Raw genomic sequence first — 18,849 nt, forward strand, 5'->3', positions numbered from 1 at the left:
TTTGATGTAATCGCTTCTGTTGAGCTCTGATAGCTTTTCATTATGTGCTTATGTGTTAATAGGACACCTTGAGCTTTTACCCGTTTATGCCAACTCGGGGCACCCCATAGGGTCTTCTAAGAGAGACAGATTTACATTGCCGAGGATATGTTTGGTGTGGAGTATACGTATTGAAGAAATAGTAAATTACACCATACAGATTGTCCTGCTGTTCGCGGAGTATAGCAAATTAACCTTAATTTTTCATAATATGTTATGGATTTCCGCAAAGTAACGCCTGCTTCTATCCAGTACAGATTTAGAGCTTTTTTTTAGTTCCTCTATAAATTGTAAAATTTACAAATAATAGTAAATAAATTACTTTTAAAACTAAATCACATCTAAATACACGAAATATCAAATAGGTATAAATTGAGATTACCCGAGACTACTAAGTATGGCAGTAAAACTATACAGGTTGAGGGAGCGCTACTGTACAATAGTCTACCTTAAGAACTTTTTTGCGAGAAATCTTCGAAACCATTTAAAAATAAGCTAAAAAAAGTTCTTTAAACTTAATATAAACGCGCCACCTTTTATTTTATTTTACCACTAAAAGCACTTCTTAGTTTAAGCTGCTAGTTTTGTATCTAACTAGATAATATATTACCAGTTATTTATGTTGATTTTTATTTCTCATTAAGTGAAACTGTTTCTTTTGAGAATAAATGTCTTGTGTAATGTTAACCCAGCCGTTGACTGCAATTTCAGTTGTGATGATGCGGTTAAGGTAAGTTATAAACATTCCAGTAGTGAAACGGTGATAAGGACATCAGCTTCGAATCCCAACACGCAGCTCTAACTTTTTAAGTTGTCTTTTTTGTTTTTCTTTTGTTATTATAGTTTAACGGACGGTTGATGTATCAACGATAAAAATGCTTGAGTAATAAGTAAAAAGCTCTAACCAGGTTGCTTCTTAAATAGTTTTAAATGACAATGTGATGGTGAAAACAAAAAAAAGAAACAACTGGCTAAGTTTGTTGTGGGCTTCTTCGTAGACCAGGGCGCATTTGGGACCCTCGTAGCTTTAGTTTTCTCACTTCTACGTCATATTTATATGTAACTAGCGCACCCAGCCCGCTTCGCCGGGATAGATTTTGCTTTATTTTATTTAAACAATAAACTTACATCATTAAATTTTTAATTTAAGTCTCATAATATATTAAATCATTTATTTATCTCCGTATTCATTCTCTTCTATTCTCTTCTCGAGCGGGTGAAGATCATTATCTACACCCATGTACACCCAACATTAGAATATCATCATAGTAAATAAAAGCTGCATTTGACAGTTCATAAATAGGAGTGCTCCGATCGTCACCAAATTTAACAGGATTACTCGCCAGGTCAATCCGGAGATTCCCTAAAAGTTCCATTAAAATCGGTCCAGCCGTTTTGGAGCCTATACGGAACATATCCACACCATCCTACTATCAGGCGAAATAGCAGTCAAGGGCTAACTGGTAGTGGAATAAAAAAAGAAAGCCTCGTGACTCTACCCAGAACATGTTAAATTTATGCCTATAGCTATTTTTCCTTGCTATGTAGGTATATACGCAGCCTATTGCTGGGCACACGCCTCGTCTCATAGGAGAGATAGTTTATATACCCACCGCGCTGCTTCTATTCGGGTTGGTGGGCTTCAACGACTATTAACACAATTAAGTTATAATAACCGGGACTTACGTGCTCTCCGATTTACGGGGCTTAACACCGCATATTTCTTAAATCAGACTGGTATTGAACATTCCATAATAAAAAATGCCTTTAATAGTTTCTGGCTCGAGCCGGAATTCGAACCCAGGCTCTCGTGATCTTTTGTTGACCACCACTACCAACCAACTAATAGAGCAACGAGGCAGTTTGCTATATAATAACTCTATTAATATTCTTAAACAAGTGCACAAGTTAAGAACGGTTTAAAGGTTTCTAAGGCCTTGCTGCAGCGTTGCGACAGCGGGCTTAAAGGGCGTGAGTACGAGCGACCTGTGTACCAACCGTACGTGCCCGGTGAGTCTATTGTGGACAGTGCACTGGACAAGTGTTACCTAGACTACTGCGTTAACCCAGGGCTTCCAAACATGGGCGCTGTAGAAAGTACAGAGGTGAACCGCGACGCGCTACTTCTGTACTTGAAAAAAAATCAAGAATTTTATGTGTAGCGGTGTCATGGTTTGTCCCACACATAGAAAAATTGTGGTGTTCATTGTTAGTCTAATTTTTCTAATTTATTTCATAATTGTGTTATTTATTATGTATTATGTTTTATTAGTTTCATAATGAGGATGTTATATACATAAGCTGTGATAGCGCAGTGGGTAGGTGCTCTACTTCACTTTCGGGGGGCCAAGTTCGAATAGCAGCACACATTAAAATTTTGAGATTTTGGCCGTGGCTAGTTACCACCTGACCGACAAAGACGTTCCCGATTTAGTGTTCCGGTGCAGTGTCGCGTAGAAACTCATTAGGGATTTGACTACCATACTCCCTAATAAGTTGACTAACCACCAGGTAGATTGTAGTCAAGGGCTAACTTGTAGTAGAATGACAAAAAATTCGATTTACTTCAGTCTTGTATGAGACTCAAAAGATGCAAAGATACCACATGGTCTCTTTGTCGTTATCAGAAAGGACAAACAAATAAACACATTTATAAGTAAGGTCACAACTGCATTGTGATCTGCAGTCTGCCATTCAATCTGACTTTCAATAAAGTGTACATTATTCGACGAGTGAGTAGGCCTATTTCATTTGATATCCATATTGAGGCAGTTGTGAAAAAAAAGTAATACGCAATTTTGTGTCTATCTTGGACTTGAAATGTTTCTAGTGTATAGTCACCGACGCCCTTTCATTTGACAACCATATTGAGGAGTCGTGAAAGAGAAATGTAATCCATTTTATGGTGGCGGCCATTTTGGACTGATTTTCATCAAACATAACTAAGACCACTCCCGACGAATTCACCTTTCAAACAAAAATCTAAATCAAAATCGTTTGAGACGTTTTAGAGCTACGATGCCACACACACACACAGAGGTAGAACAACCCGTCGTTTTAGCGTCGGTGGTAAAAATAATTAAATATGCGTTGTCCATGCGAGTGTACACTGTAAGCTCGCCAAAGTGCGCACCGCTCGGTGAATGTACCCTGTTCGTTAGGATTCGAGTCGCGCCTCGACTGCGAGGAGCTTATGTCGATGTCGATGTTATTTCACTCATAGTGTTGTAAAATCGTTGTCTACCACCATAAAAACTTACTGCCAATTTTTTCTAACTTGTGCTATAATGCCAAACGAAAACAAAACCTAACAAATAGAGATATTTAATAGTGTGTTTTTATTATTTTCTTACATTAAAAAGTAGCAAAAATATTTTTTTTATATATAAGACAGGTTAGCAAAAATAAACTTTTTGTAACCATTGAACTACTATAGCTTTACTAAATGTCGTCGCAAATGAAAAAAATATTCGCTGTTCTTTGTCTGCACTTCTTAGGGATATAAATCCCGTGGGATCTGTTTGTTCCCTAGGGATAAACTAGCCTACGTAACTGTCCGTCCTTTAAACTATATCTTCAATTAATCAACTTGATAGGTTGCTTAGTTATGGCCTCAAGGAAGGACAAGCAAACAAACCAAAGATACACTTACGAGTACGTATTTAATAAGTTAGGATTAGGATATTCAAATGTCCAATTTATCTGTTTTGTTTTTATAAGCTTTTTCTATAACAATGATGTCGAACGTCGATAAAAACGTACGATAAAAAGTCTGTTAAGCTCATAATATATACTTCTTGCGGTAATTTAATGTGGTAATGCAGTTTTCCGGATCATTGCCCACGGGCGGTGAAATTTTTTACGGCTCACGATAAAAGAAATGAGATCTTCCTTTACTTAGCCTGTTTTTAGTATTTCGGCATAACTATTTAGAAACTTAAAATTAGATACTTGATAACCGGCGTCCAATAGTGCTGCTATCTGGATTTGCGAATTTAAAATATAATATCTTCATCATCATCTTTGAAATATCAACATGCGACAACTGTCAGGAGGTGGTTTAAGAGTATGCGGCTTTGTGAGTTTAACCCACCGCACACTTTTGTACAGTTTTTGCAAATCTCGTGAGTTGGGTTGGTTTGCCCCGTATAAAAAGTAGTCTGTGTTATTCTGCGTCCTTTCAAATAGCTGTATGCAAAAAACAAAGATGGTACTTGTAACTTGGTAAGGGCGCAAAAAGGGACAAAACGAACAACTGACATGGCTGGAAACCATTTTATAGAGTACATTATTACATATAAAGATATTATTTTTTGCGGCATCGTACTAACTTCATGGTGAAAATTTTTTGTGACGGTATGCGCGGGCATCGTAAAAAAATTACTCTCACTTTTTTTCCCTAACGCGCCAAAAGAAGTATAATTTCAATAGGAATTGTCAACGAATTGAAATGCCACGCTTTTTTTTGCCGATAAATCTGTGTCACATCACTTAATATGCAATGGGACCGGAGCCGCATTCAGTCACGACTTACAATACAATTAATAATTCTGAGTTATGAAATTTAACTACGCGCTGTACATTGCTGCTTTTGTAAGACACACACAATGCATAGAGCTAGTTAAATTGAGCACGTATATTAAAATAGTGATGAAACTTTTGTAACAGACTATTATGTACAAGAAGGTAGTGGTAAGAGTTTTTAGCAGGGCTGGCACATTGAGAATTTATTTCTTAATTAAATTAGAAAACGGTATTAGGTAAATTGGTTTGATGATTCTTTTTAAATTTACAGATTTGACGTTATTTTGTGGCATCATTTTCCTGTTAACATCTGGGCCAAGTTATGCACCTTGGTTGTTTGATAAAAAAAAAACACCCGGCTAGGTTTGTTGTGGGCTTCTTCTTAGACCAGGACGCGTTTGGAACCCTCGTAGCTTTAGTTTTAAGTTTACGAATGTGGTTATCGCCATCATCTCACTACCGTGCAACTCTTATGTACGCATCAAAAGTGCCACCTATGGGCCTACTTGAATAAAGATATTTTTGACTTTGACTTTGACTTTGACTTTGATAGGTTCAGACTCAGTAACACGATTTTCTACTTCGATCTAGAGCTTCTACAATCTTTATTCGCTAGCTTCGTGTGAATGACTAAGTAGAGAGTCATAAGAGTTGTTGTAGTAGATTGAGGACATATTATGTTTTTAAATATCTATTACTACGTAATATAAGTATAATGTTATTTATTTTTTGACGGCCGATTGGCGCAGTGAGCAGCGACCATGCTTTCTGAGTCAAGGCTGTGGGTTCGATTCCCACAACTGGAAAATATTTGTATGATGAACATTAATGTTTTTCAGTGGCTGGGTGTTTATTTGTATAGTATGGTGTTTATGTATATTATTCATAAAAATATTCATCAGCCATCTTAGTACCCATAACACAAGCTACGCTTACTTTGGGGCTAATTGGCGATTTTTGTAGTGTCGTAATATATTTTATTTATTTATTAATTTATTTAATGTTATTTTTATATGGATAATCGTTACCCACGGATTTGTTCGCATGAAAATTTCATTTTTTATTCTCTGATCGCGAGATTACCACTATGCATAAAAACATGTCGATCTTTTGCTTTCAAAAACAACATAATAGATTTGTGTTGTTTTTGAAAGCAAAAGATCCCACTGAAATTGTACATTTTTTGGGATAAAAAATAGCCTATGTCCTTTTGCAGACTATAATATATCTACGCAATAATTTTATCCAGATCAGTCCAGCAGCTCTGGCTAAATATAATATTAATATATTATGGAGCGGTGATAGCTCAGTAAGGACTTTAGTTGACTTTCTGGGGGCCGAGTTCGAATCCCAGCCTCGAGCCTTTTACTTTTCTAAGTTATGTGCGTTTTAAGCTAATAAAATGTCACTTGCTTCAATGATAAAGGGAAACATCGTGACGAAACCTGAGTTCTCCATAATGTTGACAAGAGCGTGTTAAGTCTACTAATCAAATGAAATATTTAATGAATTATTGTTAAATAATTATTGAATGTTTCATTTAAATAATTATAATTCATATATTGTAAAGTCAAAATCTCCTGATGATGCTCTGTTTGGTGGTCGAAGATCTGTTTGGTGTGGAGTATAAAGATTGAAAAAATTGTTAAACCAGAAAAGTTAAACCATACAGATTCTCCTGCTTTTCGCAAAGTATAGCAAATTAAGCTTAATTTTCTTAATATATCAAGGAATTACGCAAAGTAACGTGCTTCCATGAAATACTGCGAAAGTTTTCCTTCTGAACTCTTTGAGATTGTGCGTCCAACTTAAGGTTGAACCAAGAATTATACCCAGATTTTTATCATTGTCACAATATGGAACGTAACATCGTCAAAAACAAAAGGCGGTAGAAAATCCCAGCCAATCGTAGAGATTCTATTTTTAAAATATTCCCTGTGATTTCCTGGGATTGTCATTTGTTTTACTCCACTCCAGAATAAGGTGCAAATCTTTATTGCAATCCTAAACCCTTCTCATTCTGAGAAGCATTCTGAGGGACCCTGTAGGGGGCTGCTAATTGAGTAATAAAGATATGATCATTGAGTGGGCAACCCTAGTAGGTATACCAAGAAGCGAGTACTAGTAGTAAACTGTCTACTGGCTCTTTGTTTGGGTTAGCAAACGTCTGTTGCTCAAGTATGGGGAGTAAACGGCCGCTTTGTAATGCCATCGTGTAATTGCTTTATAATGGGTCTTTATTTTTGGAGGTTTTGTAACTCTTACTATGCCTAGCTGTGTAAATACTTGACTTTCCTTTCTGGACCTAGAGATTTCATTTAAGTCATCATAGAGTTTTCAACATGGAGGTAATGCGATATGTGTTGCCGGTTAAAAACCTGCCACTCAGGCTACTCTTGAGTAGAAGTGAAAGAACCACTTCTACTCAAGAGTAGCCTGAGTGGCAGGTTTTTAGCTAACTAAACTAACTAACTTTTAGGCTAGCGAGAAATGATTTATTATTTTAATGTAAAATATTATTCAGTTTCCATGGTAACTAAAACAAAACGTGTAAGGTATTCAATCTCATTCTATCGCCGACCTAATCCTTTATCTATATCCTTTGACGGCCGATTGGCGCAGTTTGCAGCGACATTGCTTTCTGAGCCCAAGGCCGTGGGTTCGGTTTTCCACAACATGAAAAATATGTTTGTGTGATGAGCATGAATGTTTCTGTGTCTGGGTGTTTATATGTATGTATATTCAAAGTATTTATGTAAATTATTCATAAAAATATTCATGAGTCATATTGGTACCCATAACACAAGCTTCGCTTACTTTGGGGCTAGATGGCGATGTGTGTATTGTCGTAGTATATTTATTTATTATATAGAGATGTTTCTTGTGATAATAAAAAGCATCCTCAGAAGTAGGGCGATCTTCACGGCGTGGGCAGTAATTGTTCCACTGCGCAGAGGTCAGGTTCATTGTGTGTGTAATTGCCAACCTTCAAGTACTTCTTTTACCTCGATAATCATGTGTTTAGACCAATTGACTCAGCGAAGCGATACCTTTGCGTACACTTCAGTGAATTTGCAGTTTGTCCAAGTCTTACTGTCCAAATAGGCCTACTTCAGAACTTAAATCAATTGACTGATTTGATTGACTTGATTTGACGGCCTATTGGCGCAGTGGGCAGCGCCCTGCTTTCTGAGTCCAAAGCCGTGGGTTCGATTCCCAAAACTGGACAATGTTTGTGTGATAAACATAAATGTTTTTCAGTGCTGGGTTGAGTTGTATGTTATAAGGATTAATGTAGGTATATTATTCATAAATATATTCATCAGTTATCTTAGTACCCATAACATAAGCTACGCTTACTTTGGGACTAGATGGCGATGTGTGTATTGTACATAGTTTATTTACTTAATACTAGCGGACCCTCGCGACTTCGTCCGCGTAAGAGTCAATCGAGAAGCTAGAATATATCTGATGCTAACAACATAATGATCGTGGCTAGCTATCTACTTGCTTATTTTGCGTGGTATTTTAGTTGTTTCATACATATATACATCCGCCATCCATCTATACATCCATCCTCACAAACGTTCGCATTTATAATATTAGTAGGATGGTACGCATGCATTCGACCGTTGTCAAATACGACTTGCGACTAACAGTTATTTGTGAAGAGTTATGATCTCTATCTCCGACAATATTTATCAGCTCCTTATTAAAATAAGACCCATACATGCTTGATAGTATACACTTTCAAATAAAAAAGAATTATTCAAATCGATTCAAATATAAATTAGCTATAAAGTAAATTGATAAAAATTTTCATCCCAGTTCCCGGAGGAGACTTATTTTTTATCGGGATAAAAAGTATCCTATATGTTGACCCGGAATATCAGCTACCACTACCAAATTTATTTGAATCCGTCCAGTAGCTTTCACCCGGACAGACAGACAGACAGACAAAAATTAAATAAAAATTTTTTTTGGACTCAGTATCGATTATAAAGCATCCCCCGGTCAAAATTTTAAAAATACGAGTATATTAAATGTACAGAGATCTTCCAGTTACAGATCTATTTAGTTATAAATGTCTTGCTTCGGTTACCTGTGGTTACCACCCTGTCGACAAAGATGTGCCGCTAAGCGATTTAGCGTTCCAGTACGATGTCGCGTAGAATGTCAAATTAGGGGTATTGGTCCCTAACAGGTTAGCCCATCATCATCATCATGTACTAGCAGGTAGTTACTTTGGGGCACGATGGCGACGTGTATAATGTCGTCGTTTGTTCAATACATTTATTTGTTTAAACCACTCACGCTTCTTCGTGTTGGAATCGCAAACATAAAAGAGTGGGGTTTCAAGTAATCTGCTCGAGAGTACAAACGATAATAATACATATCTGCAAAGTATGAGCAAAGGTTGGGCTTTGAGAGGAATGTATTCATTTGCGAGCGATCGAGGTCACACTGCAATTCACGTCTAGTAAGTACCTACCTATTCAGATTTCTAGAACAGGTTTGCAACCTAAAATTAGCTCTGAGCTTTTATAAGCTTTCTTACGGTAATAACCTATTGCTGGCAAATTGATAGCGCTTGAATAAGTAGAAACCTTCTCGGATACCATTCTAGACTGCAGAACGCAAGGTCTTGGGTTTTTGAGTTAGGGTATTGGCGGTGTCTTATGTGCCTCGGAGAGCACGCAAAGCAGCCCGGTTAATATAACTTAAATAATAATAATAAATTTACTACGACAATACATACATTGTATTTGTCAAAAAGTAAGCGTAGCCTGTGTCACGGTTAACCTTGGTGCGCGAAAAAAAAGCCATCGCCCCATTTTCCGTGATAGTTATTTTGTTAGTATTTCCGCTTTTTGGACTATTGTTAATAATTTAAAATGTCCAGCTTAAAGTAATAGTAGGTTTTACTCTGCCGGAAATAATAATCATCGCGAGTGAATAATCTGTTTCGATCAAAATCTTGAGAGCAGCCTACGAAACTTTCATACGTTTTGATGAAAAACGCCGGCATAGTTCTAACATCCAAAGCTGCTGACCTCAATGTCCTAGTGCCCCTCATGAGTCAGTCGTGAATTCGGAAGTGATTAGCACCAAACTTTTGTAATTCAGTACGTCGCTTTTCGTAGAGTGCAATGATTCTTATCGTTAGTCAACCCTGATTTTTGGGTTAACCATTCCAAATAATTCAGCTATAGCAATAGACATTTGGAGCAACTAATCTATTTATAAGCGGTGCTAATCTAGTGGTTAGCCGATACACGTAATACTCCAATGCAATGGAGTAGCAGAACTACGCAGCACACCGTGGCTCCTCAGCAACAATCCATGTAGCACTCGGCGACCTAGGCGGCCTGCTAAGCTTCTGGAGTGAGCTCGGCTGGCTGGAGTGATCCAGCGGGGAGCCGCATCAGTGGCCATACAGCTGACGGTTTCAGACCAACGGTGTCGGTTTTTTGTGACGGTGTGCGCGCGCATCGTAAATATTTATTCTCATCATTTTTCCCTAGCGCGCCAAAAGAAGTAGAACTTCAAAAAAACATTGAATAATCTAAACTAACACTATCGGTGCTATAAGAATAGTGCACCTAGCAATTCAATATAAAATGAACGTAATGCAATATTCCCACAAAAGCATTAGTGTTCTACGAATATAAAGCGAGCACTATCGCGGTTCTCATGCGATATATATGGCTTCAATTATTTGTACAAGATGCTACCGATATTATCAGTGTTAGGAAACCTTCTGCAAATAATTTTAGCTCCGCCGCCGTCCTTTTAGAGAGCTCTTTCTCATTTTGTAAATTAATCAGACATTGTTTGATAGTTCTGTTGTCTTCTATTTATATCATTATCGACACTATAGGATACGGATTTCCTCCTTAAATGAGAGGGGGTTAAGCCGTAGATCACCACGCTGGCTAAGTGCGGATTGGCGGACTTTACACACCTTTGAGAACACAACTGAGAACATCATGGAGAACGCTTAGGCATGCAGGTTTCCTCACGATGTTTTCCTTCACCATTAAAGCAAGTGATATTTTAATAGCTTGAAACGCACATAACTAAGAAAAGTTAGAGGTGTGCGCTGGGATTCGAACTCGCCCCTCCGAAAGTGAAGTCAAAGTCCTACCCACTGGGATATAACCGCGTGTTCTACTCGTATTTATATAAAAATGCCAAATCGCATAAACGCAATCGTGTTTAGTGAGTCAGTCGATTATATTTTTTGTTTTGTTCGCCAAATTTTAGTACGATAATATAGTCTTTAAAAAAAACCTATTTAGATTAATCTATATTTTTTTATTTTGCCCGATTATGCAACACGTTTGTCTATGTGGGAATAATATTATATTTTATTGTGTTACACATCCTGCGAAAATCAGCTTCAAATTTTTTTGTCATTAATCCAGGAATTCTGTTTCTATAATTATTTGAAATTTGTATCCTACTAGTCGTTGATATGAGAATAAAGTCTATCGACAATCCCACAGTGTTTGTAAATAATTACGGCCATACATAGTGTGCACTGTTACTGGTCACAGTGAGCTTTTACACACAACACAACACATAACAAGGCTTGGTTAGGGTTACTTTTAGTGGTTTGAAAAGCGGTCTACGGTGTAGCATATCTGTGCCATACAATTAATCTTTACATGACATGAATAATTCTCAAACAAATGGTGGTATAACGGACAAATAAAGTTCAAAAAACCACAAAGCTTTAAAATAATTGTTAAAAAGGCCGTATCGCTAAGAAGTAATCTGCAAAGGATAATTATAAGAAATCGATCTAGATAGAGTTTAGTTCAGTAGCTTGCGTGGATCAGATAATTTTTATCCCATTAAACCTTCCCATTAATTTGTTGTCTCTTTTTCCAGGTCAAATATAGCAGCCCGCGGCATGGGGTGGAGTTGCTGACAACTTTGCTACACAGCAAAATGAAATAAACATGGAGTCACCAGTCAGAATATGTATAGGTACGTACTTTGGATTGAAATCGTAACAAACATAAATTTAAATCACGTTTATTGACTGACATTTATATCCATGTAGAGATTATATCTTTATTAAAATAATCATTGCAAAAATATTATTACTTGATCTCATCCTATCTTGTTTTGTGTGCTCGACATATTATTTTATAATAAAACATTAAATATTGAATTTTATGTTCATAAAAATATAACAAATTTTAAAAAGAAAATGGACTGTGACATTGTAAATATTAGAAGCAAAAATAAACACCTTGTGCAGTTTACTAGGCTACATAAAATTGCTAATTCATTCAAGGGCAATTGTATATTCATAAGAAATTACCGAACGGAATCTTAAGATGTCTCTCAATAAGTTCAATGTTTATATATCACGTAAGCTTACAGAAAAATCTAATTATAATGTTAAGTATTACTTAAACGATAAAACAGCTTGGGTGTGAATTGCTCTAACTTCATAGCTTGATGATTGATTGATTACTGAGCGTTACAACACTAGCTATACCGCCATTTTTATTCAGCAAATATGTTTACCCGCCATTCTTAATTAGAACAGCGTAGTGAGTCTTTCTTCCACTATCTTTATGAAAAAGGTAGTTTATGCCCAATAATGGAACACCAATTAGACTGTCGATGATGAAATTTGCTTGCGCAACTTAATTGAGTAATTTATACATTTCAGGTGCAGCTTTAGTAGTAAACTTACTACTGATAACCAGCACGACAGTTACTGCAGACACACTGCCAATCGAAACGACTTCTACAACATTAAGAAATGAGAGGAACCCAAGGTACGCAAAAACTAACGGCACATCATGGGTTGAAAAAACCAAATCAAAAGTTCCCGATGCAGCGCTCAATGAGTTGAATCCGAAAGATTCATCAAGCGAAGAAGATACAGACAAAAATGCTAAATATAAGGACCGAGGAAGGGTAAAATATAATCTGCAATCTAAAACGCCAACAGCTAGTCCTTTAAAGAGGGTAACCAAAGCTACTGATGTTGTTATAGTAACACCAACTCCAGAAGTAAGAAAACCTGCACAAATAATAGACAGCATGCGGCAATTTAAGAAAACAAAGATACCTGCAGTAACAATCATAAGCAGCACTGAGCCGACTAAGCCAGCAATACAGCATGATGATGAATATGACGATGAGGAAGAAGATCTCGATTCTTTCGAAAAGTTTACATCAACTAAGTTTGATGATAGTAGTTTTTTCACTATTCCAAGCTTTGACGATGACGATGACTACAGTACTAGAAAATATAAACACGGATCAAATAGACATAATAAACATGACTACATTACCCCGACTTTCAGTAGTTTTTCTGATTTCTTTCCTAAAAGTGTTTATAGTATGAATCACGAGGAGTCATATAATTCGGAATCATACATTGATTTTGACTCTGAACTAACTACTCCCAAAAATAAGTTTTTTGACACTAAACATAAGCAAATATCATCCAGTATTGTCAATAAGGTAGATACAGTTGAAACTAATATGACAGCGTCCAATGAGATGGATGTTGATGACATGAAGAAAGATAATATGGGTTTTGATAAATTAAGTAATAGTAGTTTACCTAGTAATAAATCAACTGTATTTATAAAAAATACCAAAGAGATACGTTACGTAGATAATGATGAAGAGGGCACTGCTAATAAAGGGCAATCTGATGTACACGGTACAAGTATTTATTATGAGATGACAGTATTATCCACTGAAACGTATACGAATATTGATAAAGATAGTAATGATGATGATTGCGATCAAAACGAACCGTCCAGAACTACAGTTAGTACGTCACTTAATGAGGAGCTGGCTTCTATTGAAGCTGTAAAGCCTTATTTTGTAGAAAGTTCCACGAAACCTAGCGTTCTAGACTCCGAACCAAGTCCTGTTTCTATATCCACAGTATCATCTAATTTCTTTCCTAGCAGCACACCTTTCACCGTGTACACTTCAGTAGGCCCAATGCCACTTTCTACCCAAAATATAATATCTTCAACAGACACAGCTAAAATATACCCTAATAGCTATAGTAGAAATCGAAATTATTCAAAACGATTAAATTTATCTGGTACCAAAGATTCTCCAAATAGTGTGTTGTCTACATTACAAACAGACCAGGTTTCTCCAAATCAAGCATACAGGCTACAAACTAGACGTTTTCACTTTACAACACCAAAATCAAAACCGATCTGGATGGCCCCTAGACGAAATGCAACGAAAAGGATTCCTACGACAATATATTCCGAACATTTTGATATAAAGGACAAAATATCATCTACCCATAAACCAAAATTACCGACAAGAACTGTTTTGACTACTCAATCATCAGAACAAATAGACCCTGTATTGCAGAGTGACGTTAGTAGTTCGCAAAAGACTGTGTATTCGCCATCTATATCAGATAATACTATACCATCGTTATGGAAAAGAGGCTCTGTGAAATTTGGCACGTCAACTGCTAGCTCCGCTGAAAGGAATACTGAAAGTGGAATAAGTGATTTGGAGATTCCACCAACTTTAACAGCATGGGCATTAGCCAGCATGAGAAGCCCTCCATCGTTGTCCAGCCCTACAGTGAATGCTACTGGATTGAATCAGAAAAATGTGGATGAAAACGAATTACAGAAGGTCGGAGAACTTGTGGGTAAGTTTAAGACATTAAATTAATTTCTTTAGTTTCTTTGATTTCCGTAAAATATATTTGCATCTGTAAAAGTTAACAATACTTATCAATATTATATGAACTATAATATATATTTACAGTAATATTTATTTACTTTATTTATTTTGCAAATTTTAATACCTTTTCTAATTCTGGATTCTTTAAATAATTTTATATTGATTTATTCCAGACAAAAAAGAAACTACCACAATTTCATCAATGACATCTTCTACTCTAGCTGTTAGTGATTACTTAACAAAAAATATTTCTGAAATATACCAAAATCGATTACCGTGGAAACCATTATCTCCTACATCAGCTTCTGTAGAAACTAATGATAAACCTGGTGAAACAAATTCAGAGAGAGTTCCTGCTGAAAGTAATATCTCCATTCAAAGTAGTCAAGAGCCACCTAGTAATGAGCCAATAAAGACTAAATCTACAGAAAGTTCTTTAAATGATTTAAAACATTCCTGGTTTCCTGTCACAAACGCCCATAACCAGGTTACTGTAAATGAAATAAAAGAAACTTCAGATATGAAAGTCATTCCACCGGTTGATACAATTAAGTCAACTGGCTTTGAATCTATAACGAAACTACCTGCAGAAATAACTACACCTACAGATGACACAGTGGCTCCTTCAGAAGAGAAGAAGGAAACGACGACTGATTATGAAATTACTACGATTAGATTTTCTTATGTTCCAACTGAAGAATCGATTGAAAATACTGCACCTGTAGAAAATACGGATTGGCATCCAGTTTTCCCAACTCGAACACGTACCACAACTGAAGGACAAAATGAAATAACTACATATAGACCAAAATATGTGACCACTACTGAATTATATGAAGAAACAACTGCCACAATTATTGAGAGTACACCTCAGGTAGAGGTGACCTCGCAGATAGTAGAAAATTCTTCTCAAAAAGAAAGATTTGTAACAACTGTAATGCCCATAACTACCACGACTTCCACAACATTGCCTAAGATAAATACCCCCACGACTATGACTAAAGTACTTTCCACGACTGAGCTGGAAGAGGAAACATCAGAACCTACTAGTGAGTCTACAACTTATATTACCACATCAATAGAAAATAGTACAGAAATTCACACGAAGACTAAAGCAGAACTTGAGGCAACTACGCCGATGGAAACAAGTACGATTATAGTTACTGTCGCCACAGAGATAAACTCGGAGAGAGCTCCAGTCACGTATATACACAATGAAGTAACAGAGTCATTCGAAGTGGAAACTAGTAAATCGTCAGAAGAAAACAGCAATAGCAATGAGGTTGTAGACGAAAAAACCAAAGTCCCACAAACAACTACTGAAGGTATTACGAAAATCGAAAGAGTAGTTACTACAATAGAAGTTCGGTATCCAACAACGTCAGCTCGAACAACGACTGAGGCAGAAACTACCACCCACAAAGAAGATGAAATCGAAACGACTACTTATGAAGACACAATAGATGAAACAACTAAATCTGTGAACGATTTAGAAGATCTCACGAGTTATGCAGAAGATGTGACTACGGAGGCATCATCGAGGGTGTTGGAACAAGAGGCTGGAACTGGTGCTGCCATCGCAATTGCTGTCAGTACGATCGGCGTGATCGCTCTCGTACTACTAGTTGGATTATTGGTGAGTTATTTTTTTTTTATTTACCTAGATTTGTATCTGTGGTCCGAAATCCGCACGGCCTTACTAATAAATCCAGTATAGTTCAACTGAAAAGATTCGATATAACTAAACGAAACCTAGGAAAATAGAAAAAAAGCTAAGGGAACTAATTTCAAATGTAAAAAAGAATGTAATTAATAAAAAAGAGCCAACCAAATAAAATAAAAAAACCTTGAAAATAATTAGTAAAAATTAAATTGTTATTTGCAGTAAACCGTCTTGTTAGCAAAGTGGTTAGCATGTTCGATTACAGGGTTCGCGGTCCTGGGTTCGATGCTCGGGTCTGGGCTTAAATTGTCTAAGTCACAAATTGTTATAATTATCGCTAAAACCCACAAACCCCTTAATGCATTAGTGTGGTGGATCGATGATTTAAAAACATAAGAAAGAAAATCTGTGTCCAGAGGCTGATTATAAAGAATAAATTTAGTAAACAAAATTAAAATGTTAAAAGTTTCATGAACACCTTAGTATTGTTCTGCATGATGATACGTTATATTATCTTGTTCCTCTGATTCTTCATTTCCACGTTGTAAGTGTTTTTGATGAAAAGTTCTGTTAACTTCTTCCTCTGGATCTTCATTCCCTCGATGTAAGTGTTCTTGATGAAAAGTTCTGTTAACTTCTTCCTCTGGATCTTCATTCCCTCGATGTAAGTTCCACAACATATCCAAAGTAATGAGCATAATATCTATAGCTAGCTCACGATAAATTACGCCCACTACTTTGGAAAATGTTGAGGATTGTAATATAGCACAGCTAGTAGATCCTGAAACGTGAAAAATACAATCTCAATGTAAGAACTTAAATGTCTTTCTAGTTTTTAATGTGAAGAATATTGTTAGTAATATAATGGTAAATTGAGAATCTCTAAAAATAATTAAATCCACAGTTTTTTGCTAGTGAACTTTTATGTTAAGCTTAAACAAAAACGAAAAGTTTATATCTGTTTTATTTTGTATCATTTATTGATTTTCATTTTTTTTTTAATTCTTCTCAATGCTCAATAAAAAAAACACTATTAAAAATTTATAAAAAACATCCACTAGCTTGCAGGGCTTTTGAATGCCTAGGCAACCGGCGGTCAGGGCTTCAGAGTGAGGAACCTCGTCACAATACGTGCCGTTTCAAGGACTATTGCCTTCTGTATCCGATCCTTGATCCAACAACCAAGCGAAAGCTTCTTAAGATGCCGGTCGAAGCTTTTCGCGAGAAGACCATTGACTGAAACGGCGATCGGAACAATACCGGTCGACTCAACACATATCCGTTTATTATTGAACCCGTGGAGGAAAATTTCTCAACTAATACTAGCCAGGGGGAGATGAAGACCTCGATCCAGTCCAGTTAATAACGAAACAACACATTATAATAAATTGTTTCGAGCAACGAAAATTTACATATAAATTGGCTGGAACTTCAATATAGGCTTTTGAGTAAACCTAAGAGCTAGAAATAACGGAAACATACCTTTTGAATTTCTCCTTATTCATCCACCTTCTAGCTGCTCCTAAAATATAATAACAATTATTTAGAAAGATACATAAAACTAATGCCCGAAATTAATAATTAATCAATCTAAAACAAAATCTTCAGCTACGGCAGAATGTATTTAGTGTGCCTTTTCCTATTTTACTCTGTAGATTAAGACATACTACATAAAATCTTCTATTTGAAATTTTTGGATTAGAATTAAGAGTTTTTTTCAATTTTTTTTTAATTAATTTTAATTCTATATTATTTGTTAACATTCTAACCTTATTAATTAGTAAAATATTATGCAAACGATGTGAAACGTCGAAACATGGACAAGAAAAAATTTATTTGCAGCTGGTTTCCCTAAATAAAAAAAAATAAGTCACAGAATAAAGAATATAGAGAATTCTCATTCAGCTATTATTGTATACAGTGCATTGTGTTCCAAAACAGAGAAGACGCTCCGAGCACGTCTTGTTTCACACCCGCAGAATGTTGGTAGCTCACAAACTTTTCCTATTTAACCGCTAAATGAATGAAGTGATTAGCCGCCTGTTCGAGAAATACTACGAAAGTAGAGTGGTTATTGATTGTCTTTAATATTAGTCTTGTGGCTTTTATATTAGTCTTCAACACGGATTCTGTATATTCTGTGATTAAATTAACATGAAACTTGATATCAGGCAGTCATCAACGGCGCAATCATCAGCTAAACTATAATGATTACAATGGTTTCTCGCAATCCAAACACCAACCGCCATTTCAGACTCTTAAAATTCCTTCGCGGTAATCCGAACACTATTAAAACCGACACCGCTTATCGTATCCGGCTAGCGAGAAGTCTCACTTGGTCAGTTGATTGGCCCAAGATAATTATCATAAAACCGTTGGATACCTACATCATATCCGGGGAAGTACCGTTTTAGCGTTAATAAAAATATCGCACTAACTCGTACTTACATGAGTATCGGTTTTGTTTATCTTATATCTTTAAACGAGCAATTCTTATGAATGAATGAATGAATACACTTTTATTGTACACCACAAAAAAAATTTACAGAGATACAAATACAATAAAATAAATATAAAAACAGCACAATAAAGTAGAACGTACAATTTGGCGGATAGCGATCTCTTCCAGGCAACCAAAGGCATACAAGAAAATGCTATACGAAATTAGTAGGTGGTACAACAAACATTAGTGAAATATTAGGATTTAAACTAAATTAACATAGAATAAACATAAAACACAGTACATATTAAACATAACATATTAAAGATATGTCCAAAAATATAAAAAATATTCCATACATATATACAAACATATTAACATACAAATACTCTACTATAAATACATAATTAAAAAATAAATATAAAAATAAAAGATATATAATTGGAATCTCGGAATCGGCTCCAACGATTTTCAT

The 18,849-nt window shown here is 35.9% G+C and overlaps 1 protein-coding gene across 2 annotated transcripts in view; it reads left to right on the forward strand.

Moving 5' to 3' along the window:
- The window catches only part of LOC120632494 (putative GPI-anchored protein pfl2), a 96,169-nt gene that overhangs the window by 64,622 nt on the left and 12,698 nt on the right, over positions 1 to 18,849 (forward strand). For both annotated transcript variants that reach the window (XM_039902301.1, XM_039902302.1), the window contains 3 exons: positions 11,461 to 11,559; positions 12,257 to 14,236; positions 14,445 to 15,907. In XM_039902301.1, the coding sequence (XP_039758235.1) occupies positions 11,532 to 11,559; positions 12,257 to 14,236; positions 14,445 to 15,907 (3,471 nt within the window). In that variant the 5' untranslated portion in view covers positions 11,461 to 11,531. The remainder of the gene's footprint in view (positions 1 to 11,460; positions 11,560 to 12,256; positions 14,237 to 14,444; positions 15,908 to 18,849) is intronic.

Source organism: Pararge aegeria, chromosome 20 (genome assembly GCF_905163445.1).
Source record: "Pararge aegeria chromosome 20, ilParAegt1.1, whole genome shotgun sequence".
Lineage (NCBI taxonomy): Eukaryota > Metazoa > Arthropoda > Insecta > Lepidoptera > Nymphalidae > Pararge > Pararge aegeria.